At 46.8% G+C, this 23,896-nt stretch overlaps 1 protein-coding gene across 4 annotated transcripts; it reads left to right on the forward strand.

Annotated features, from left to right (window-relative positions):
• The first annotated feature begins 745 nt into the window (after window positions 1–745).
• Window positions 746–23,891, forward strand: ZNF76 (zinc finger protein 76). Of its 4 annotated transcripts, none has more exons than XR_003899921.1 (16): window positions 746–839; window positions 4,007–4,196; window positions 7,021–7,101; window positions 8,705–8,782; window positions 9,592–9,794; window positions 13,653–13,727; window positions 14,539–14,655; window positions 15,791–15,866; window positions 16,239–16,364; window positions 17,489–17,668; window positions 18,462–18,695; window positions 19,025–19,152; window positions 20,265–20,417; window positions 20,510–20,623; window positions 21,289–22,333; window positions 22,796–23,891. XR_003899921.1 is itself a non-coding variant. In XM_026659166.2 (15 exons), exons 2-15 carry the CDS (start codon window positions 4,124–4,126, stop codon window positions 21,391–21,393), a joined length of 1,743 nt encoding a protein of 580 aa, XP_026514951.1. In that variant the 5' UTR covers window positions 746–839; window positions 3,846–4,123; the 3' UTR covers window positions 21,394–23,891. The 4 variants fall into 4 exon arrangements, 2 of the variants coding, with proteins under 2 accessions (XP_026514951.1, XP_026514950.1); XR_003899922.1 differs by having other exon boundaries at window positions 21,289–22,026; XM_026659166.2 differs by having other exon boundaries at window positions 3,846–4,196; window positions 21,289–23,891.
• Window positions 23,892–23,896: the final 5 nt, after the last annotated feature.

Genomic DNA, 23,896 nt, shown 5'->3' on the forward strand with positions numbered 1-23,896 from the left:
TAAAAGACGTGTAGCTGGCCCAGGCTTGTGGACTTAGGCTCTAAGATCCCGTGAGGAAGGTGGGTCCTAGATCCTGGGCTCCAGCCCGAGCTCTAACATCCACACTGCAATTTTATAGCCCCACAGCGAGAGCCCTGCAAGCCCATATCAACTCACCCTGCTGCCAGTCTCTTAGTTCAGTGTGGATATACCCCTAGAGTCTGTGGCATCAGACCGTGTGGTGAGAAGTACATTTATGGCTACTGAGGTATTCTCCTTTATACCAGTCAGTGGTAGAAGCAATAAAATGTATGCTCTCTGTCCCCACTCTAATCCCACTGTGTGCTGTATTTTGTCAACTAGTGAGTGCCACTGGATTCAGTGTTTGCCAACCTGATGGCACATCACACTGCAACAGCGTTCTGCAGCATGTCTTCGGCAAGTTTGCCTCCTCCCCTCTGGATCTGAGGGTCATTGGCAGTCCTGGGTCCAGAGGCGTGCAGCCGTCCCCACCCCTGCTTCACACTGAGTGGTCCTGGGCTGCCAGTCTAGGGCACCCCCAAGACAGTATTCGTTTCCCTGGCAAAGGCTGAGGGCAGAGGCCTCACTGCTGTTAGCGCGCATGCTCTTGATGTTCGTACATGCGCATTGGTGGCACAGTTGAGTGCGTTCCGAAGGCGATCTCGCCGTTCCTGTTCCGGGGGAGGAGTTAGCGGGCCCCGGAACCTGGATGGGCGGCGGCGAGTGGTCGGAGCCCCAGGGCAGAGGCCGGGCCATGCAGGTTGCGGGGCGGGGCTCTAGGAGCTGGGCCCGGTGCATGGCGGTCAGGCGGCGGACTCGGCCCGCTCGGGCATCCTCAGGTGGGTGTCTATAGTGGGGGTGGCCCGAAGGGGGTGGAGGAGCCAGGCCTAGGCGGGCTGCGCCCCCAGCCCGGGCTCGGTCCTGTGGTAGGGAGACCCCATTTCCCAGCACCTTACCCGCCGCCACCGGTACATCCCCCGGCCCTGTCCTCCCAACGGCCCCCCGCTGCGCCCCCCGGGCCCTGCCACCCCCACGGCCCCCCGCTAACCCCTCCCCGGCCCCTCCCACCCTCCTGGCCCCCTGCCAGCCCCCCCCTCCCCCCCAGGCCCTAGTCCTCTTTTTTCCCCTAGCCCACCCTGATCCTTTCAGTAACCAGACCCCAACATTTCCTTCTGGAAGTCTCAGCCCCTGCACCCAATTCCTCTGTCATCCTAAATTCCTAGCTCCCTCAACACCCCATCACACCAATTCCCCAACCTATCACTGCCAATTCTTAATGCCCTCTAGTGCCCCAAATTCTGTCATTCCCATTTCTGATCCTCTCTGGTATCCCATTACCTTGCACCCTGATTCTTAATTCCCTAAACCCCAGAATCCTGTTGCCCCATCCTTAATCACCGCAACACCATCCCTATCTTTAATAACATCCAAACTCCCTGTCTCACCAGTCCTTCTTTCTAACATTCCCAGACATCCTCAACACTCCCAAACCTTATCCCTGCCATGATCCAATTCCTAGTCCATTTACACACTGTTTGCCCGTTCTGATCCCCTTCAACATCCTCTAACTCCCTATAACCTCGTTGCTAATCCCCTTAACTCCAACTCCGCCACATAATAGCCCATTCCGAATCCTCAATTTGAATTCCCCCAACTATTGCATTAAACTTCTTCTTAACTGATTTTAGGCCCCTTAAATGTTGTTTTTGTCCTTGTTCATCAAGGGCTTGTTTTTACTAGAACACATGTCAACAAACACATCATCAAACACAATTTGACACAGTGACAAGGACGGTCACATTAACCACAACCAGCTGCTAAAGTAGTCAACCATAGGATTACCCATGAACGGTTGGCACAGTGTTAAATGCATCATGGCCTTCCTGTGCTTGAAAGGTCTGTCTAGATGATAAACTAACTCAATTTCAAAGACCATCTTCTTTCAACATATTTGGAAATCCCTATTAATGGCTCTCTCCTGGTATCCCTTTTCACCCTGTCATGCACACATAGATGGCAGAGAGAGAGGACATGAAGTGCTGGGGTAGTCGGGGGGTTGGATGAGACATAAAACTGAGATCCTGAGTGCTTTTGATCATTAAAAGTCTAATGGCACTTGACTCAGTTCGGGGGTGTTAATAGTCCCATTCAAGCAATTACATTCTGCCTTCTGAGAGTTCCTCATATCAACTGTGTGTCGTATTCTTCACTGTCTTTCTGAACAGTCATGTAGTGTTCTGCACTATCAAACAGCTGCTCTGCTCCAGCACAGAGGTTGTTGCACTTTGGGGGTGGATGAAATAATGTTTGGGGTATCTGTACATTATTAATGTGCTTTATAGTGGTAAGAAGGATTATTTAATTTGATAGCACCCACAGGTTCCAATCCTGTTCAGGGGTCCACTGCAGTTAGTGCTGTACAAGCATAAGAAGAGACAATCCCTGCCCCAAAAAGCTTACAGGAGTCTTGGAAAAGATGATGTATAAACATAAGATTCTATTATTAGAGAGAGACTGTGGCCTAGTGGGTATATCATTGAACTGTGAATCAGGAGACCTGGGTTCTATTCCCAGCCTCACTACTGACCTGCTGGGAAACTGGGGGCAAATCATTTTCAGTTTCCCTTGGGGATAATGATATTGACCTCATCTGTAAACCTTTGAGATCTATGTATTATAAAAGCTACAGATAAGAGGAAAGTGGTGGTATTATTGTGGTATTAGTATGAGCTCTGGTCAAGTGTCAGTAGTCTCTTGGTCTATCCAAGGCCGTGATCAAGTGTCTTGATGTTTTTGGTCTTTTGGCCTTGAGATGAAAACCTTGTCTGTGTTTTGGGACCTTGAAGTGGAAAAAATTCTTTAATTATTATTATTGTATTATTCTTTCAATAAAAGTTACATTCTCAAGTACAGTTAGTGTTTTGCCCCCAGAGATCTAATAATTCACAGGTAAAATGCCAAAGTTTTAAACCTATGTGCTAAATTTTAAGTCATTTCTAATTGCACTTCCCACAAGTTTCCTCTGCCGCCCATCATCACAGCTGCTATCTTGGCTAATGCCACATTGGAACTCTTGGCTTTTGGAAATTGCAACACAGTGATGCACAGTGGCAGTAGGGCACATGCTGCCCCTCCCATTGCTGCTGATCTAGGCATCAAGGTTTGGTTTACGTAGGACATACTTAGATATTACAGTGAGATGCCATAGAAAATCCTAAGACATATGATCAGTCCCTCTCATGGTAATAAAGAGCATAAACTGCCAGGCTGCCCCAGAAATAACTTTTTTTTTAAATCCCATAAATCTAGGATTTTAAATAATTTATTGATGGAATGTAGAATGTCTCATAAAAATGCCATTGCAGGGGACTGGACAGCTTAGGGAACTGATCCTGGGATACGGAAGATTTTCTTCTCTAGGTCGCTGGTTCATATCCAGTCCAAGTTGTTAGTGACCCAAAATTGTTAGCATTTGAACGCTGTTTGATGGCCTTCGTATGGGATGATTAGGTGGGTTTCAGACCATTTCCTAGTTGGTATTTTGCCCATATCGCAAAAACTACCACATCGCTTGATGTTATTTGGCCCTTTTGGAGATGATCTCAGAAGATAAGTCAGCAACTGCACAGACCTTTCGCTTCTATAAGGGCTTGTCTATGCAGGAAAGTTCTTCTGGAATAAGGTACGGTGTGAATTGAAAGCACATTTCTGCAGTAGTTCCTTCCTCATGTGGGCACTCTAGTTCTAGATTTTAAAATGAACTGTTTACAGTGTACCTGTAGAGAAAAAATAATCTGCCAACTCACTTGACAACTGAGCTTTGTTCTCCCCATTTTTGTCCACAGAACTGGGCTTTGAAATTCACATGACAGACACTGGAAGGATTATGCACATTAGCCGATAATAACTTTCCCCCAAACTGTAGTTTGACATCCACCCATTTTTATGTGCAAGTACGAGTGTGTTTTTGGGGAAAATATAGTTTGAAATGTTCTTTTTATCTAAGATTTGTAACAAAGAAGAAAACTCCTTGCCTATTCCAAAAAGCTCCTGCTTCCAACACTCTCCAAGTGTGTGCTGATTAAAGTGAAATTCATGTCTGAGGAGCAGTCATCAGGACACTATGGAGAGTTTGGGCCTGCAGGCAGTGACCCTTACTGATGGGACAACAGCCTACATTCAGCAGGCCATCAAAGGTAAGAGACCCTTTGGACTACTGAGCCTGACCTCTCTGATATGTTGAGTGATACTGCAGAAAATCACCCCTGTTGGTATCATACACATAATACTTGCTGTTTCCCTTGTTGACTTGGGCAAGGAGCTTGTGGTTGTCTGTTAGGTTTCACTGACTCGTATCGAAGAGGAAACATACCGCTGATCTGGAAAATAACACACAGGAGCTAAGAGAGCTACTGAAACATAAACAGAGGATAGGTTCAGAATATAGTGATAGAATTTGGTTTACGCTAACACCTTTCTCACTGAAATGAGTGATGCGTTAAGTGTTGGTTAGTGAAGTAAAGCTGACACGAAATGCAACGTCTATTATTTTAGTTTGGGAGTTATAAAATGCTGCCCTCATGCAGTCTCTAGGAACTTACACAAAATACACACTCCATGCAGTATTGGATGTCAAATTCATAGTCAAACTCATCCATTAGAAAGATACTTTGTGTGTCCCACAATCTCTCCATCTTGGGCAAAAGCCTGAGGGAATAGATAGGCCTTGTGCTGTACCCTGAACGTCAGCAGGTGTGAACTGTATCCGACCAAGGGGTAGGTAGTGGGAACCAGAGCACAGAGTTCTCCACCTGGGACACCCAGCCCCAGGCATTCATTGCTAGACTGTTAGCAGGAGCACCCAGGCTCCGCTCAACTGTAGCCAAGAGAGTGCAGGGAGGTAAGTGGTGTGTTCATTCAGTTTGATTTGCAGCATTAGAACCTATTTTATTAATGTACCTTGTTGGCCAGGACATTAGGATTATCCACACTTTTTTCAGAAATAGCTGCAGGATGTGTGTCTTCTCCCAAAGAGCCACAAAGGATGGGTACAAGAGCCCTCCGCTTAACTCTCTGATGAAACATGGCATCTCTTTATACTATACATCATACCTGCTGCTCTGCAATGTCAGCATTGGGTTTGAATCAGACCTTTGGCCCAGAGATAAAGGTGCTGCCCCAGATGTACACCCAGGCACCGCAATGATTATTGTAGAAAACCTTCTCTTCTCTAAAGCTATGAATAACTGTGTTTTTCAGTTAGAGCAGGCACTCTGTGTCAGGACTCCTGGATTCTCTTCCACTGATCTGCTGTGTGACCCCAAGCAAGTTTCCTAGCTTTCTGTCCCTCAGTTCTCCCATCTGTAAAATGGGGATGATAATACCTCGCCCACTGGCATGTTCTGAAACTTAACTAATTGAAATCCTCACATGAGAAGAGCTGAATGAATCCAAAGTACGATTATTTTCATTATTGCTCACGTCCTCTGACAGGCTTCCAAGGGAGGTAGTGGAATCCCCATCACTAGGTTTTAAAGAACAGATTGGACAAAGTCTGTCAGGGGTGGTTTAGATTTACTTGGTCCTGCCTCAGCGCAGAGGGCTGGACTAAATGACTTCTCGGGGTCACTTCCAACCCTACATTTCTATGATTGCATAATTTCCCTACTCATTTGAATGAGAGCAGTTTATTTGAAAGAATTAATATACCACCCAGCATTTCTACATTCCTGGGGAATGACTTCTGGCAGAGCTTAACATTTCCTTATAGAGAAAAATTTCCTTAGTGATCCTTTGATCAGTAGGAGAAGGCAGCCCCAGTTCACATAGTCCTCCATTTCTGATTTTCCTTCATTATTTCCAGTTTTAATATGCTGCCTGGAGAACCTCATTCTGTATTTTAACTGGTCAACAAGTGTGTAGGTAGAACACAATTGATTTCTGCTTTGATCAAATCTATAATCTAAAAGCCCTATTAATAAAGAAGTAAACAAATAAGAAGTATTACGTAACAGCAGGCATACATTTCTTGGTCTCAATAGATAATGGACTCCTACTGGGTATGTCATTTCCACATACTTTTATAGTTCTGTTGACAATGAACCTTCTTAAATGCAGATAGGCTTAGTTCTTGTGGCAGTTTCTCTCCCTGGTCATATACTGGAGCCTGGCAATAGTCAGAAATTATTGATTGATTTAAGGTGGTTTGAGGTTCGAACCAGATACAACCCCCACCTCCCTGGGTTTTTTTAAATGCTAGAGTAATAGTTCCAAACTCTATCTCTTACTGTTGTGGTACTGCAGTGTTCTGAGTGATTTTCATAGGGACTGTGTCTACATCTGTGTTTGGAGTGCTCATGTGCTAGGAGCCCCTGGGGCTCTAGACCCAAATGCTTTGCACCCTCTGAAAGTAGCATGGGCTTCCATAGGTTACTAAAATGTCACAACTGGAAATGTATTTCAGAAGCAAGATGGCAATCCTAATTATACGATTGTAAGGTTCATTTCTCACAACCTGCCATGGGTAGAGGCAATTAGTGCTTCAGGACCTGTAAAGTTTTACAAGAATTGGTCCTTGACCAAGAGAAGAAAAATAAGCATTCAGTCCCTCATTTATGCCATTAAGTTGCTGGTTTAAGCCCTAGTGGTATTTGCTAGAGCATTTTTGTTCCATTTACTTCTCTTTGTTTACATGGCAGAGAGAGCTGGTAAAAAAAATCCTGTACCCTGTAAATAAGTGATGGTTGAGATTGCCTTAGACTGTTTCCTCCATTCAGACAACATAGGAAAGAGAGGTTTAATCTTCTCTATGGTATTCATAAGTGTACCCATTACTATGGTTCTGAATGCAAATAGGGGTTGATAAAATAATGGCCTCATTTGGTGACTGTGATCCCATGAGATTATTTCTCTTTAGGAGAAATAGCAAAGGGTTATGAACAGAGGGGAACAGTCCTGTGTGCTGGAAGGTTTATCAGTACTGCAGTCAGCGATGATAGTTTTCTTTTCACACTGTTGCAGGAGAGAAGCTGCTTGAAGGGCAAGTGATTGAGCTTGAGGATGGGACGACAGCTTACATCCATCAAGTGACAGTCCAGAAAGGTGAAGAGGAGGAGTGGAACTCGGGTGACATTTGGAATGTATCCCTACTTTGCTAGAGGGATGTTACTAGTGTGACTCAAGGCTGACGACCTTGACAATTAGATCCCATCTCTAAATTCTAGCGTCAAGGAGTCCATCTGTGTGTGATTTATTCCCCCTACCTATTGTTTTAGTGCTGAATGAAAATATAGATGCTTTTTCTGTAATATGTAACTTCCTGTGAAATGTGCAATAAACTCATCTGAGGCCAAATTTGCTGCTGATTTAAACAGATGCAGGTTAAAATAGTGTTGGCCTGTGCTCTATATCACAGTGTGTATCTGTCTGATCACAAATCTGATAAGTTCAGTTCACTGTGTGTCTTTATACATAGCCTCTGTCACGGAGTGTGAGGGAGTCAGGGTCCTGAAACCCCCACTTCCTGTGATTCACCGTGACTCTCAGCCAGCCAGTAAAACAGAAGGTTTATTAGACGACAGGAACACAGTCTAAAACAGAGCATGTAGGTACAGAAAACAGGACCCCTCAGTCAGGTCCATCTTGCGGGGTGGGGAGCCCAGACCCAGGTTCTGGGCCTCCCCCCATCTCCCCAGCCAGCTCCAAACTGAGACTCCCTCCAGCCCCTCCTCTGGCCTTTTGTCTCTTTGTTCTCCAACACCTTCAGTTGGCACCTTTCAGGGGAGGGGGCCCAGGTCATAAGTTGCCAGGAGACAGGGTGTCAGCCATTCTCTGTGCAGATGGCCCTCTAGGGCTCTGCAACAATCACACACCCTTATCCCACCACCTAGATACTTAAGAAATGCACAGGGGAAACTGAGGCACCCACACAGTATTCAGAGAAAGCATTAAGAACATTCCCACTTCGTCACAGCCTCTGTGTCCATGTGGTTTAAAAACAACATTAGGGCACTATACGTTTATCCGTGAACAGTCAGACATGAACTCCTTGTAAACTATTAGCTATATTAGACTCTGGAATAGTCTCCCAAGAAAAGTGATAGAAGCCCCATAGCTTGGGTCATCAATAGATATGTTTTCCTCTCGGATTTGAAATGAGATGGTGTTAACACAGCTGAGAGGGAAAGGGAATTTGTTTCACATGATAGGAGCTACAGAGGATAAGAACCTTGCACCAACCATGATAAGTGTTGTAAAGGAACAGAGAGAAGTTAGCTGCTAAATAAATAAAGGGAATTAGAGATAGAGGATGGGTTTATGACTGGAGTGGGACTCAGGATACTGGGGCTCTATTATCTGACCTAAAACTTGTTGTATGACCTTGGACAAGTCAGTTAATCGTTGTGTGCCTCGGTTCCCCATCTGTAAAATGGGGATAGTTTCATTTCCCCATCTCACACGGATTTTGGGAGAATAAATTAAGTAATGATTGAGAAGCTCATTTCCTGCAGTGATGAGTGCTGTAGAAAAGCCAGGAAAGTAGGGGGCAGCTCAGGTAAGTCCATGGTAGGTTTTAAAAATGAGCAGGACATTTTTGAACTGAGCCTTATATGTGCTCTGCTATATGGGGAATTGAGCAAATTGACTCTGAGATCCAGACATGAAATTCCTCACTCTGGTATCTATGGGTTGTGTTGATTTACAGAGTCTATAGCTTTTGAAGATGGGCAGCAAGTGGTGTTGGAAGATGGCAGCATGGCTTATATACACAACACACCTAAAGGTAATTATTAATTTTTCCATCCTCTCCCAGGGTCAAGCATCTAATGGATTAAACAAAATGTTGCGCGTTTCTAAGAATGTAGCTCGGGTGATGTAAAGTGTAGGAAATACAGATGTGACTGTACTAGGGTGACCAGATAGCAAGTGTGGGGGTGGAGGGTAATTGCCAACTATATAAAAAGAAAGGCCCCAAATATCAGGACGGTCCCTATAAAATCGGGACATTTGATCACCCTAGACCGTACCATCAACAGTAACACAATATGAAAGCCACATTCTGGCCCATGTTGCTACTAATAAAAATCTATCAGGTTCACTTGGATTAACCTTCAACCAAGGATTCTTAAAACTTTCCCTGCTAACTCTGCATGTTTTTTGTAAATGGAGGTTATTGGCTCTGTCGTCATCTCTAGCTCTGATGTGGGTTATGGCCCAGCAGAAAGAGAAGGGCGCAGAACTGGCTCAAGACTCTTACCTTCTAGCAGAGCTTGCAACACGGGGAATTATTGTTGGTACATGAAATAAAAAAGGTCATTCTTACTATTGTGAATGGATAAATATTAATAGCAGCAGACTAATAATGGGTACTGATGGGGTGGTAATGTGCCTTTTTAAGAGTACTTGCTTCTCCTATACAGAATAATTACACACACAAAAATTAAGTTAAAAGAACATTAAATTTGAAAAGTCAAGCTCCCAAAGGTTAGGGAATGCCAGGATTACGTTTTCCTGTGCCAATAGGTACATAGCAATTGCTAATAAGCACTCATAGGCTTGACTACAGCGTTTGATTTTTGTGGTCCCCTCCAGAGGGTTATGATGCCAATGCCCTGGAAGAGGTCCAGCTGGAGGATGGCTCCACTGCCTACATACATCGTCCTGTTGTCATGCCAGCTGGCAGCACCATCCTGGCCGTGCAGGCAGAAACAGGGCTGGAGGAATTGGCTGGGGAGGAGGAAGATGATGCCTTTGATGCTGATACCATTAATGCTCTCAAGCAGTATGCCAACAAGGTAAGGATGCAGCACTCCTTTTACGGTCTGGCATCATGGCTGATTGGCAGGTGGGGAGGAGCTGATTCCCAGACCAGATCAGGACCGGGGGTTAAGTAACCACAACTGCCTGGCACTTCTGTATACCAGCTTCTCAGTGAAAGTGCGGACTTTTAGAAGAGAAATTACACAGTACTCTTGTGGGAATGTAGCTAATGATGTTAAGATGGGTGTTTAACGGTCCCATAATACTGTTAATGAACATTTAAAGGCTCCCATTAGTATTGTGGAATACCGTTCCCCACCCTCTCTGTTAGCTGACACATGCAGGGAGGTACCTAGCTATAGGTGTGGTGCTGCTCCTGGGTTTCCACTATGCGTTGGGCTATTTACATATAATTGGCTGCAAATACAGCACCGACCAATGAAAAGCCAGATCAGGAAAAAGCTGGGTTTAATATGATCTGTTACAGGATGTGTTAACCAAGGTCCCAAAGCATGAAATCATAGCAACTGGGTGATTTTAACACAAAGGATGGAAGTAGCAATGATGGGTCAGACAAAGTTATAGGCAAGTGTGGCAGGGATTTGGACATGAACCAAAATGGTGAATAATTAGTAGAAATTTGCAGCGTGAACAACCTGGTGGTAGGTGGAACAATGTTTCCTCATGAAGAAATTCATAAAGTGACCTGAAACTCCCCAGATGGTACTACAGAAACCAGATAGATCACCTCTGCAAGTCAAGAACGTTTTGCAGCTCGTTGACAGATAGACGTGTGTGCAGGGGAGCAGATGTGGGCAGTGATCATAACCTTTGTATTGCTAAATTGAAGATCAAGGTAAAGAGGATGGTGCAGATTAAAAGAAGACCCAAACACAAAAAATGCCTTTTAGCTTGAACTGAAGAGCAGTTCTGATGGAGTGAACTGAAGAAAACTCAGACTGATACTCTGTGAAAACATCAGTGTGTGCTATCTAGAAAGTGCAAAGAGTTCTAATAACGAAATATGAAGGGGAAGAATGTATTTGCAATGCTACTTGGGCAGCAGTGGAAAAGAGAAGAAGTGCAAAGCAAAATTTGAATCATGAGACATGAATAGACAAGCAAGTGGCAAGAAGACTACAGAGCACTAGATGGAGAGGAAAAAAGGAGTGCTAAGAAGAAATAAAAGGGCAAATTGATAGAAAATGTCAAGAGTCTGAAGATGCCAACCTCATATAAGACAATAAATCAAACAACTAACAGGAACTTGAGCAATATTGGAAACCCTATTAAAAATGCAAACGGAAAGACTCTTAACACAGAATAACAAAGAAAAAGTTAGGCAGAACATTTTCTGGCTGTTTTAAATAGACTGAAGACCTACCGCTAAAGTTCGTTATTGATGTAGTGTCTATACAATGGAAAAGGTTAGAAAAGCCATCAGTAAACTCAAAAATGGGAAAGCAGCTGGAGTAGATGACATTACTGGAGAGATGCTTAAAGCAAATGATGAAACAGCCCTCGAGGATCTCCTTGTGTTTTTTAATAGAAGATGGAATGAAGAAAAGAACCCAACCCATGGAAGAGAGGCTCGTTGTAATATTGCCAAAGAAGGATGACCTTACATACTGCCATAACTGGAGAGGGATCACATTGCTTTCAGTGACTGGGAAAATCATGTGCAAGATTGTCCTGGAATTTGCCGAGAACAAATGGACCTTCAATTCAGAGAGGAACAAGCAGGTTTTAGTCCGTTGTTGTTATGTGCAGACCATATTGTTCTCAGATAGAGTGGCAAGCACCTCTTGTGATTAAAAAATGTTGATTTCAAGAAGGTTTTTGACAACTGACACAGAAACCGTCTTTAATATATTATGGAATATCAGCAACAATCATTAGAATAATCACGGCTCTATGTGATAATGCCAAATGTGCAGTCAGAGATGGTGACACCATCAGCCAATGGTTTGCAGTGACAACTGGAGTAAGGCAAGGGTGTGTTATGTCCCCACTATTGTTTGCACTGGTCATGGTATCATGAAGAAAGTGACCGCAGAAGGCAACCGAGGAATTTTATGGACAAATGATAAAGCACAATTGGATGATCTAATTTTTGCTGATGACACTGTCTTGCTTAGCTCAACACATTGCTTAACGGAAGAAAAGACCCAGCTTTTGGCAGACAGAGTGAAACAAGTTGGTTTGTTCATCAACAAGGGGGGGGGGGGAAATATTGCTATCAATATCCTAAAAATAACCTTTAGAGTAGATGAAGAAACACTAGAAAAAGTCAGTCATTTTATCGGTCTAGGGCGTGAGACGTGCAGTGATGGTGACATGCTAGATTTCAAGCAGCAAATATCAAAAGCAGCAAACAACTTTCAAAAACTTTGGATAAAGATTTGGAAAAGTAGCATGATAGGCACTGATACACCAGTATGAATTTTTAACACTGGCATCATGTCTGTCGTCCTTTATGGAGTTGGGTCATGGAAATCTACAACAGAAATTGATACAAAATTGATTCCAAAATATAAATGCCATCAGATTCAATTGGGAAGAGTTTCTTAGAACATCAGAAATTCTAAGTAGAGCAAACCAACCTAAAGCATCACATCTGGTAAGAAAAAGATGGACTTAGAGAAACATTACACAGAACAATAGAGAAAGAAGCCAAATCGATCAATATGACACTTAGAAGCCTGAACGGACTAGCACAAGACTAAGAGAGTCCACCAGTTTTCTATTTATGGATCTGAGGATATGGGAGGATAAAGAAAAGAAATGCAGCTGCGGAAGGAGCAATGAAATGCAGTGATCTCTATACAGCTTGGATTTTGTGTCATTGCTTTTGTTCTTTTCCCCTAGCCACTTGTATGTAATTTCATTCTGTCTTATCTAAATTCCCCTTATAGTTTCAATTGGATACAATATCTTTCTTCGCTTCTTGGCTGAAAATGTTGTGAGGTTTTGCTGTGTGCTGTTAAACAACTGCCATCCTCCACACTAGAAGTGGCTGCATTATAGTAGCAGATGAAATGTATAGTTATAAAGCATATGTGATTCTTCTGGATGGAAAGTGTTGGAGAAGTATAAGATACTGCAAGAATGTGTTTCTAGGACCTATGAACCTGCTTTATATTCCTGATGAGATGCAAATTTCACCAGCAGCTTAAAGGAGCTCACAGGCTCTCCAAGTCCCAGCCTTTGTTTCTGTGGTAAAATCGCGCACTCATAAGTGGGCATTTAAGTTCACTGTTAATTTTTCTCTCTCCCTTCCACAAACTGTAGATTTTCTTGCTTTAATTACATCAGGTGATTGTCTGAGCAATACACACTCTTAATGTTCGCCAATAGAAGTAATCAATGATGCATGTTTCTCTTCATAAAGAGATTGTTGGTTGATATGACCAACGTAGCACACCAAGATCTTTAATATGGCCATGAGACCCGTAACATTGCTAAGTCCCAAATGTGTCTGCTTGATCCAAGTGGTTGTGGAGATTACCAGTCCCAGCATGCAGTGCTCCATCTTAATTTGTGTGGCCTTAATATGGAGTATTGAGGGCAGGGGCCTGTAGTCTTCATACAGTCCACCTTTATATTAAAGATGTGAACAGCTGCAGTCAACTCCATTTTATTTTTGGGAATGGTCTTCAGGCTCCCAGCAATTTACCAAGGCAGCCTTCAGGTAGGCAAAGATTGGCTCCTCTACTGGAGACTGTGCCAATGTGACAAGATATTCCATCACCAGTAACAGCAGCTGTGGTGTCTAAAAAATAGCAGCCCGGGTGCGCTCTGCTGGTGTGAATGTCTCATTGCTTGGTTATGGCTCACCCGTTCTGTGCTCTGCAAACGGGCATGAGCAAATGGTACGGTCTCTCTGCTTGCAGGTCTCTGAGGAGGAAGAGAGAGTGAATAGCAGCAGCCACTTGAAGAATGAGGTTTCTAACAATGCCCCTTCCCAGGTTTGTACTTGTCAGTGAGATGTTCCTTTGAATCAGCTCAGGCTAACTTGCCAGCCCACCACTTCTCAGGTGTGGGTTGGAGAGGGAGCCGTAAGTGTGCCTTGTTTGACTTCACCAGTTACATGGCTAATCTTTTTTCTAGTATGGCTATTTTTGTTGATATCACCTCCTTATAGAGCTGTTTTCTTGTGGGCTTTTTCAACATCTGAATGTTGTGGGTGATACATCTTGCAGACTTGCAGTTTCATCCTAAAAATGTACTAGCCCAGGCACAAAATCTACTTTTCCACCCTGGGCGATGAGGGCGCTGGGAGAGCTAAAGATATTCAGTCCCCTTGTCAGTGAATGGCTTATGATGGGCAAAGAGGCCAGTAGAATTTTTCAAGGCTTAAAATTAGGATTACAACCCTGACATTCTTATTCAGTTTGAGATCTGGTAGATAATCATCTGAGTAATCCTTAGCTCTCCTGTAGCACCTTTCATCAGAGATTTTCAAAGCGCTTTGCAAACTCCGGTGTAAGGCTGGTAAATATTGTGAGCCATATTTTACATATGAGTAAACTGAGGCACAGAGCAGTGAAGTGACCTGCCGGAGATCACCCAGTGAGCTGGGAAATGGAGCCCAGAAATCATGACTCCTGCTCCCCTTGACTGCCCTGTGTATGCGCCACTGTACATTTGTATGCACCTGAGACGTATTTTCCAGTGGGATCAATGTACAGGATGAGGGTGCAGGGGTAAATTCATGTTGGCCTTGCAAGGTCTCTTGTGGTGGTTCTTTAGGCTTAGCCTCGCTGTGCTTCTTGGCAGGATCTGCGGGAAGAGGAGATGCGCAGCAGCGGAAAGGGGCAGCAGGTTGGTGACAGAGCCTTCCGTTGTGGTTACAAAGGTTGCGGCCGCCTCTACACCACCGCCCACCATTTAAAGGTAAGCCAGCTGATGCACTGACACCAAAAGCTCCAGCCAGAGGACCATCCCTTGCTATAATAGCAGCTCACAGTGCTCCCATGCAGGGGACTGAGAGACTCAAACTTGGCTCCATGAGGGAAAAGGCCAGGATTCCTGGAGCATGGCACTCTGCAGTGACTTTCTATGGCCATTTTGGGAGGTGCATCCAACCGTGAAGAGCCAGAGGGATGGGGCTTGTCACCTGGAGGAAGGCTGGTGTCTTGAGAATATGCACGTGAGAAGAGATGAGGAACCTTGAGGGGTTTAGAGGAAGGGGGACTTAATCCTGACAGTTGACTCTCGTATCTTTGGCTGCTGAGCTGCAGTGTTTTCAAAGCAGAGCTGATGGCAGTCAGTGTGTCCTTTGCAGCAATGAGAGGGATCTAGATCCTATCTAAGCATTAGAAACACTTGTTGTCCCGCTATCCAGCATGTAGCTTGAAGTAGAACACAGCAACTGTATAAGGTCTTATCTGGGCTAGGATAAAAGATCTTTTATTGGACCAACTTCTCTTGGTGGGATGTACAAGCTTTCGAGCAACACAGAGCTCTTCAGGCCTGGGCAAGGAAGCAGAGTGTTTGGGCTAAATACAAGCTTGCTCAGATTGTTAAGAAGAAGGGGTAATGCATGTTGGAGGCAGTCACTTGAAATGAAATTACCTCACCTACCTTGTCTCTCTCATGTCCTGGGATCAACATGGCTACAACAATACTGCAAACAATGTAGCGTCAAAAGTGTATTGTAAAAACGTGTTAGCTCGGGAGTTGTATTTTTACCACGAGTTAGTTGGTTGAAGTGAACCCTAGCAGGAAGCCTAGGATTCACCCCAGCTGGCTAACGTATTTTAAAAACCAATTTATTCTGTTACCTAGGGATTTAAATGTCTTCGCTAATCCTAGCCTAGACCAGGCCTAACAGCACACAGCTGCTACATGGCAGCTTAGCACAGGAAGTGAACAAGAATCCCGTGTCTGACTGATGTGAGGATGGGTGGGTTGGAATGTAGGTCGCAAAGCAGCTGGAGAGTCCCAAGTGTGCTCCTTCCCCCAGATCTCCACATGCTGCTGCCTCATCTAGTCTTGGCTTCACGTTCTGTCCCTTCTCCCTCTCCAGGTGCACGAGCGAGCTCACACAGGCGATCGGCCATATAGGTGTGACTTCCCGAGCTGTGGGAAAGCATTTGCTACAGGTAATGGTTGTAGATCATGTGCCGAAAAACTCTGTCCTGTGCACATGAATCTCATTCCTGAAGCTGCCAGTTCTATTGTTCCGAGGAAGCTCAGTTTTTAAGGCCTCATTCCTAAGACACTCTTTCTCTCCCCTTCCTCCCCATTGTAAACTGCTTGGAACTCAGCTTATCTAACTTGGAAGGGTGAAGGACTAAATGGCCCCTTCTGGGATTTGAACCTGTGTTTCCAGGCAGTCCAGGTGTTCCATCCCTTGACCTTCCAGGACACAGGACAGAGCTTTGACAATCCATGGAGTGAGACGTTGTCCATATATTCCCATGCTACGTGCAGCAGATTGCAACACGAATTTCCTGTGACCTCTTCCCTTGCAGGGTACGGGCTGAAGAGCCACGTGAGAACGCACACTGGTGAGAAGCCGTACAAGTGCCCCGAGGACATGTGCAGCAAAGCCTTCAAAACCTCGGGGGACCTGCAGAAACACATCCGCACACACACAGGTGGGCTGCACTGCCACATAGCAAGAGGTCTGAGCTCAGTCCTCCCCAGTCTGAAGGTCTTGATGACAAGGAAGCACGTGTCCATCTTGATTATTGTTCATTAGGTGTGTTATGATAGTCTCCAGGAGCTCCCATCCTGGACCAGGACCCCATTGTGCTAGGCGCTGTACAAACACAGAAAGACGGTCCCTGCCCCGGATTGCTTACAAACTAAGTACAAGACGAGAGACAGCAGGTGGATATAGACAGATGGGCATACAAGGAAACAATGAGACAATACTGTCTAAGCCAGTGGTTTTCAACCTTTTTTCATTTGCGTTTGCAAAAAGTTTCAAACGGAAGCATGGACCCCTTTGGAAATTTTAGACATAGGCTGCAGACCCCAGGTTGAAAACCACTGGTCTAAACAGACGGGACAGACACAGGTCATGGAAAGAAGACACAAGCAGTGTGAACAATGTGACACTAACAAACAGTGTGTCAGTTCAATTATTTTGTTGTTCTGATTTGTGTTGCTATATGCTTACATGCTGGATGAAACTTCCGTATCCTTAGATCCTTCCCAGCAGTGCTGCATTGGTGTCAAACTGAGACAGACACAAGCACCATGAACCTCAGCTTTGCAGTCTGATGCATGATAACAAAAAACAGTGGAAGGCGCTTGGAGTATTAGCTTGTTTCCTACAGAACATGTCTGCAATTGGCAGCCTCGTCAGGGAGAACTGAATTGGTCATGGAGACTTTGCTTCCCTCCTATGCTAAGAAGGAGTCCCCAACTGTGCTGTCTTCTTAGCATTAAACTCACCTAGTAGAAAGAGAGCTTTTCGGGGGATAGACGTTGTCAAGCATCGGGTTGGGGGGAATATGAAGAAGACATGTCAAAAGCATGAAGCCATTGTGTATGCCTTGCATGCAGCCCATCCTTTCTGCTTATTCTTGTGCACAGTGCAACCTGGATTCTCCGAATGCCCTAAAGCCTTGGAATTGAGGGACTCTTCAGTGTAACAGACATGATGGCGGGGATGTGATTGATCTCTGTTTCAAACTTCGGGGCGTTGTAGGGAGCGAAGGTCGGTCTGACTGGCAGAAACCATACTCTGCCTTTCTTCTTTTTGTTGATGAAGGTGAGCGTCCCTTCAAATGCCCGTTTGAAGGCTGTGGCCGCTCGTTCACCACCTCCAACATCCGTAAGGTCCACATCCGGACACACACAGGGGAGCGGCCGTACATGTGCCCCGAGCCCAACTGCGGGAGAGGCTTCACGAGCGCCACCAACTACAAGAACCACATGAGAATTCACACAGGTAAACTGGGGGAGAGGGTATAATTCCCCCTGTAGGAAAGACAACTGAGTCCATAGCCAAGTGACAACATTGCCTATAGCTAGCTGTCCAGTTCCATAGATTTCTATCACCTGGCCAAATTTTCCCTTTCCAGATTTTGAGGGTAGGTAAGGCAGTGAAGGTCATAGGACTCGCTTTATTGGGCCAGTTTATTGTTCCATCAACTCCAGTATCCTGCTTCCTGCTGTGGTGATCAGAGGAAAGCAAAACAATCCTCTGTGATGGACCTGCACGGTTGTACTGCAGGCGAAAAGCTCCCTTCCTGACACTGACCTTCTGTCAGCTTTTATGCCCGGAAGCATGGTAGCTGATCGCCCTTACCTTTTTAAACTCTAGTAGTTAACTGCTGCGGGGCTGAGGTTCTGTAGCCCACTTCTCCCCTGTAAAATAGACCAATAAAATGCTCCATAAAGGTAGCAAAGGCTCTACAGATCCGTGTGTCTACGAGAGAGACACACCAGGCCATGCAGAGTGGAGGGAGATCTGCCTGGAAAATGCTTCACAGAGCCCAGGACTGGGAGGCAGAACTAATGGAGTCTGTTCTTGGCTCTGCCATTGACTCACGGGGTGACCTTAGCCAAATCCTCTGGCTTCTCTGTGCCTTGGTTTCCCATGTGAAAAGGGGTGAATCCCTACGCCGCCCCTTGGCAGGGTGAGGATGAATGTAATGCTTGTGCCAGCTGCAACGTTGACAGCATGCCTAGTGCTGTTGTGGCCCCACCCTGTTGCGTGACCGCCTCTTTCCCTGTCCTAGGCGAGAAGCCGTACATGTGCACTGTGCCGGGCTGCGGGAAACGCTTCACTGAGTACTCCAGTCTGTACAAACACCACGTGGTCCACACCCACTGCAAGCCCTACACCTGCAACAACTGCGGGAAGACCTACCGCCAGACCTCCACGCTGGCCATGCACAAGCGCAGCGCCCACGGAGAGCTGGAGGCCACGGAGGAGAGCGAGCAGGCTCTCTACGAGCAGCAGCAGCTGGAAGGTGCGGGCCACGTCCTCCTGCAGCCCAGGCAGGGCTCGGATTAGACAGTGCAACAAAGGGAGAGACTGAGCCCCCCCAGCCTGGGCCTCCAGCCCCTCCCCTCGCTCACACCCAGCTCTACAGGAAGGAGCCCCCATCCTAGGCCCGCAGCCATTCAGGCGAAGCCCCACCTTCCAGACCCACCTCGTGCCATTGTCATTATGATCCCATGCTCTTATCTGTTGCGCTGTCCTATCCCGTCAGAGAGCAGGTAGATCCCAGGGTCATAGAGATAGTGCCACATCCAGATGCTGCCCTTCTCACTGGCACTTCCTTTCTCTTTTGCCCAGCTGCTGCGGCTGCAGAGCGGGGCCCCCCACTGAAGCGCCAGCAGATTGCTTTCCTTTCGGAGGAGGAGGAGGAGGAGGATGGGATACCTACCCAGGTTTCACTTATCTCTCAGGATGGAACACAGCAGGTACAGAGACCAGGGAGAATTCGGGGTACAGCTAACAGAGCTGGTCACTGCCTTTAACAGCCACATGTTCTCCATCCTCCTGGACAGCTGTCGGGTCCTTTCCTTTACCATTAGGTAGACATGGTCGGTCGCTCGCGTCGGGGTGTGCGATGTGGGCCGGGCTTCATCTTAGCTTTGAGTTTAGGGTTCATTTTTGTCTGAGTGCCGTGTGCTGAAAGATGCTGGAGAGCAGCAGGCTGTAACCATCAATCTGGTGCAGTCTGGGCAGAACCAGTTCAAGCTTCCTCCACGCGTCCCTGCCCTCATGCATCAGTTTTGACATGGAGGGCAAAGGAGGTTTCAGTTTCCTTGACCTCTGCTGAGAGAGCCGCTAGTAAAGTGCTTTTTGTCCTGTGGGAGCTGCCTGAGGCTCACCAAACACATTTGCCATTGGCCACTGAGCGTTCATCTGGTGGTAGCAGCTTTCAGTCTCTGTTGGCGTTGGCTGGATTTGGATTGTATTTTGCTTGCTATTTAAATTACATCCCTGTAACCACTGGCCATGCCCCCTCGCTGATCAAACACAGCCTTCTGCAGCAGGGCTTGAGGGCTAAATGTGGAAGTCTGTTTCTGCAGCACAGGGCTCAGGAAGTAGCTGCTGAGAATAGCTCCTCAATTTGCTTATGAGGCTGGCACAGAAAATTAACTAACTGCCCCTCATGAGCATGGCAGAAGATGCTTAAAGTGGGAAGGAGATGAGGTCAAATGATGAGAGCTGGGGACTGGGAGAAGGACTCCTGGGTTCTAGTTCAGATTCTGCCACTGACTATATGTCACCTTGGGCAAGTCACTTCACCTCTCTATGCGTTGGGTCATGCATCTGTAACATGGAGTCATGGTCCTTCCCTTCTTCATGGGAGTTGTGCTGCCAAACTCAGGAATTGCTTACGGTCTTGCATGGGAAGCACTGGAGAAAAGCAAAGTGGGATAAAGAAGAGGGGCGGACAGAGGGGCAGCTGGTACCCCCACGGTATCCTCTTTGTCCAGCAGGACAGCCCCCTTGGAAACCCACCTGGGTGCAAGTTGTGCCCTGTTAACCCTTTGATGGCTGACCATTTGTTTTCTCGTCACAGGTCAGTCTGTCCCACGAGGACTTACAGGCACTGGGCAGTGCCATCAGCATGGTAACGCAGAGTGGCACCATCACAATGCCACAGGAAGACCTTGCGGCTTCCGGCACACACACCGTCACCATGGTCAGTGCGGATGGGACTGAGACGCAGCCGGTACGGGCTTCTTTCTGCTTACTCACTCAGAACTGTTCTGGGCATGAAGAGGCCTTTTGGGCATGTAATTTATTTGGTTGTCTGTTTTCCAGGTTACGATAGTCACCGCTGGGGCAGTGATGTCTGAAGCGTCAGCCATCGCATCCCTCCATCACCAGCAAGTGGCATTGCTCGCAACTGCCTGCGGCACTCATATTGCAGTGCAGGTACCATGTGACACCCTGTCCAGGGCTGAGCTTTGCTCCTGTGCAATCACTCTGCTCAGATTCCCTCCCCACTTGCATCAATTTCAGACCTGCTCAAGGTGCTTGCTTCAGCACCTGGATTTCATGGCGGCCTCTGTGTCCCTCTCCTCAGTGTTCTTCCCTTTTAAGTCCCAGCTGTTTTCTATGTCCACCTGTGTACTCAGCTCCCACCTGCCTTGTCCTGGTACCTTTCCTTGTAATATTTCAGTAACATCTATTGTTATTTGTTATCTGCCTTCCCCCATCACCCATGATCTTCCCCCTTTCGAGGTACTGATAGTGCCTGCCTGCCTCACAGCAGTCTCCTAAACACACAGCGCTCCATTATGCCCCACTGCAACTCCCTTTTTCTGTGTTCCTCCTACTCTGAACCCATTGCCCACCGATTGTATTCCTCTCACCTATATATGTCTGTCCTTTCCCAGCACCCGTATTCCTTCCCCTTTGCTTTGCCCCAGCACTTGGTATTCCTCTATCCTCTGCACCCATGTTCCCCACTCCTTGTCTTCTACCTCACCCCAGCCCTCTTGCATCTCTGCCCCTGGGCTGTCCTGGTAAAATACAGATTAACTCAGTCTGCGCGTTTGGGAGAATGATACCATTCGTTCGTGTGTCTCCTCTTGTAGCTGGAAGAGCAGCAGAGCCTGGAGGAAGCCATCAGCATGGCAACAGCAGCAATTCAGCAGGAGTCTGTAACGCTCAATGCGACCGTGTCTGAGAACGGGTGCTGAGGCACTGCGCAACCTGTGGACAGGGAGGCTTGAGTGGAGCAGGGATGGCAATCAAATGGCCCCTCGTGTTCGGTTGGGGGTTTCAGGATCTGAAACAGCCCCCCCGGCTGCTGCACAGAAGACAAACTGTAATGCGTGGTACAACCCGTGAATGCAGAAGGGGGTCCCTGATAACTGTTACGTGCATCCAGCTTGTGTGCTAGGCAGGCAGCGAGAGCACATACAGGAGCTCTCTGGGCTGCCAGAGTGACCCTGTTTAAAGGGCTCTCCTATCGCTTACAGCGACATCTTTCTAAGAAATCTGTCTGGAGGCTTCAAAGCTTTCCTGGATCCCGGGCAGTCGCTCTGCTGCCATCCAGGACTATCCTCTCATTTTCCAGGGACACTGACGTCCCCTGGGTCCGGAGCAGGGCGGAAGCTCTTGTGTTCCTTTGTGGCCAAGGGTTGGAATTCCAAGGCAAGATGATCTGCTACACCCCGCATGGAACTGCAGAGACCATAGCTTCAGGGCACCACCAGGAGTCAGTGATCATTTTGGCGAGGCAGTTCCTGCTCTCTCTCACTAGGTGCTCCAGGGATGAACACAGATGGTCTGACATCCACCTCCCCCGGAAATACAAACACAAGTGGCACGTAAGCAGCATATGCACAGAAGCAATAAAGCCCCATCAAAGCAACCCCAGGCTGTCCTGGTCTCGGTGTTTTGGACGACGATCACTTCTTGACGCTGGAAGTCAGAGATTATCACCGGCACAAGCTGAGGGCGGCAGGATCCACATTAGCCTGGATGTGACAGCACTTCTCCCTTTCTCCTTACCCCCCTCCCTTTTGACTCAACAGCCAAATTCATTTCCAGACTCAGCTGCTGTGGGGAGGGTAGAGCACTCCACGTGGGCAGGCCAGCACTTCTCGGGGCACAAGCTAGAGTTAGATGTAAATAGTGAGTTTAAATAAAACTAATTAAAGTTTTGTTTTTTTTTAAATATCCTTTCCTCTTTCTCTTTCAATCCCTGCAGCCCGTGGGGGGGAGGGGGAGGTTGACATGTACTTAATAAAGCTTCTAAGTTTACATTCTTTTTCTCTTCCCTGCCCCGTCTTAGGGGCTTGGTCGCCAAACCAGTAAGGACCTAAGCAGCATCCCCTGTGCCTCAGCAATAGGCGATTGTGCCAATCAGCTGAACAGCGTCTCCCAGACGTCCCAGGAGCTTATTTCTCTTACAGGCTAATGTTAGCATTTGAATCCAGTCAGACCCTCTAGTAGATCCTAAAGAATCTCTCCCTAGGGGGCTGTCTCCCCTTTTCTGGGCCTGGGCTCAGCCTGAAGGTGTTACAATTTCTCTGTGTGCTCATTGGTCAGTTACTAGGCACCTTCCCCACTCCCATTCATTTTCTGTCTATCTAGAAACTTACATGGACCTTGTTGGTAGTGTCTGAGCACCTCATTGGTCGATTTATCCTCCCCACGCCCCTGTGAGGTAGGTCTGGATTATTATTATTTTACAGCTGGGGGGAGTTGAGGTTTAAGGAGATTAATTGACTTGTCCAAGATCACACAGGAAGCCACCCAAAAGTAGGGAGTAGTGAATGGACAAAGGGACATGTGCCGCTGGCTTCGAAATCTTCACCATGGGTATTCCCAGGAGTAGAACTCAGATCTCCTCAGTTCCTGTCCAGTGCCTTGCGATTTAAACCATTCTTCTTCCCCTAGGACTTGCGTAGTCCTGTTTGTCAGTAGGTTGTCTCCAACTCTGCGGAGGCTGTAAAAGGATGAAGATCTTGCGGGGGGCAGGGCCAGGCACGCAGCCTCCTCTGAGACACACCAATAACTCCACTCATCAGACGCCTCTGCCCTTCTCCATCACCTCCCTTGAGAGAGAGAGAGAGAGAGTGTGTGTGTGAGAGAGAGAGCGAGCCTGACGGGAGTTAACAGAAGTTCCTATTGGGTTGAGTTCTCCTGGACTGCACCGGTCTGTGCTAGTGCTGAGGGGGGACTGTCCTCTGTATTTAAACCTGCAAATGGAGAGCTACTTTTTGAACTAGCCAGGGAGGGATTTCTTCCTCTGCCATGGATAAAAGGTTTTGGGGTAACCCTTAGGTCTCGTGGCTGAGTTGCTGCAGAGCTGGGACACCTCACCAACCCCTCGGCAATTCCCACTAACTGGGATTCTCGGGCCTGTTTTCAAACTGAGCCAAAAGCAAAATTTCTCCGCCCTTCGAATGACATTCGTTCCCCCTTTGCGGGTGCACTGAAGCGCCATGCCTAGCAGAGGTTGTCGGCAGAACACATGCAGCAGCCGCATGAGCACTGGGAATCTGGGAAGCATGTGCTGAGGCTAATGGTCTGAGTCCCACTGTGAGATCATTACAATGTGTCTTACCAACCAGGCTGGCTTTAGGGAGCCAGCTAACAGATCAATGTGTTTTACAGTGCTTTGAGCATGTGCAGGCTAAGTGCTAAGTATTATCCAGTCCCAAGTCTTGTGGTGTGCCTAAAATCTGGGGG

Source organism: Terrapene carolina, unplaced genomic scaffold (assembly GCF_002925995.2).
Source record: "Terrapene carolina triunguis isolate 2854851 unplaced genomic scaffold, T_m_triunguis-2.0 Scaffold604, whole genome shotgun sequence".
NCBI lineage: Eukaryota > Metazoa > Chordata > Testudines > Emydidae > Terrapene > Terrapene triunguis.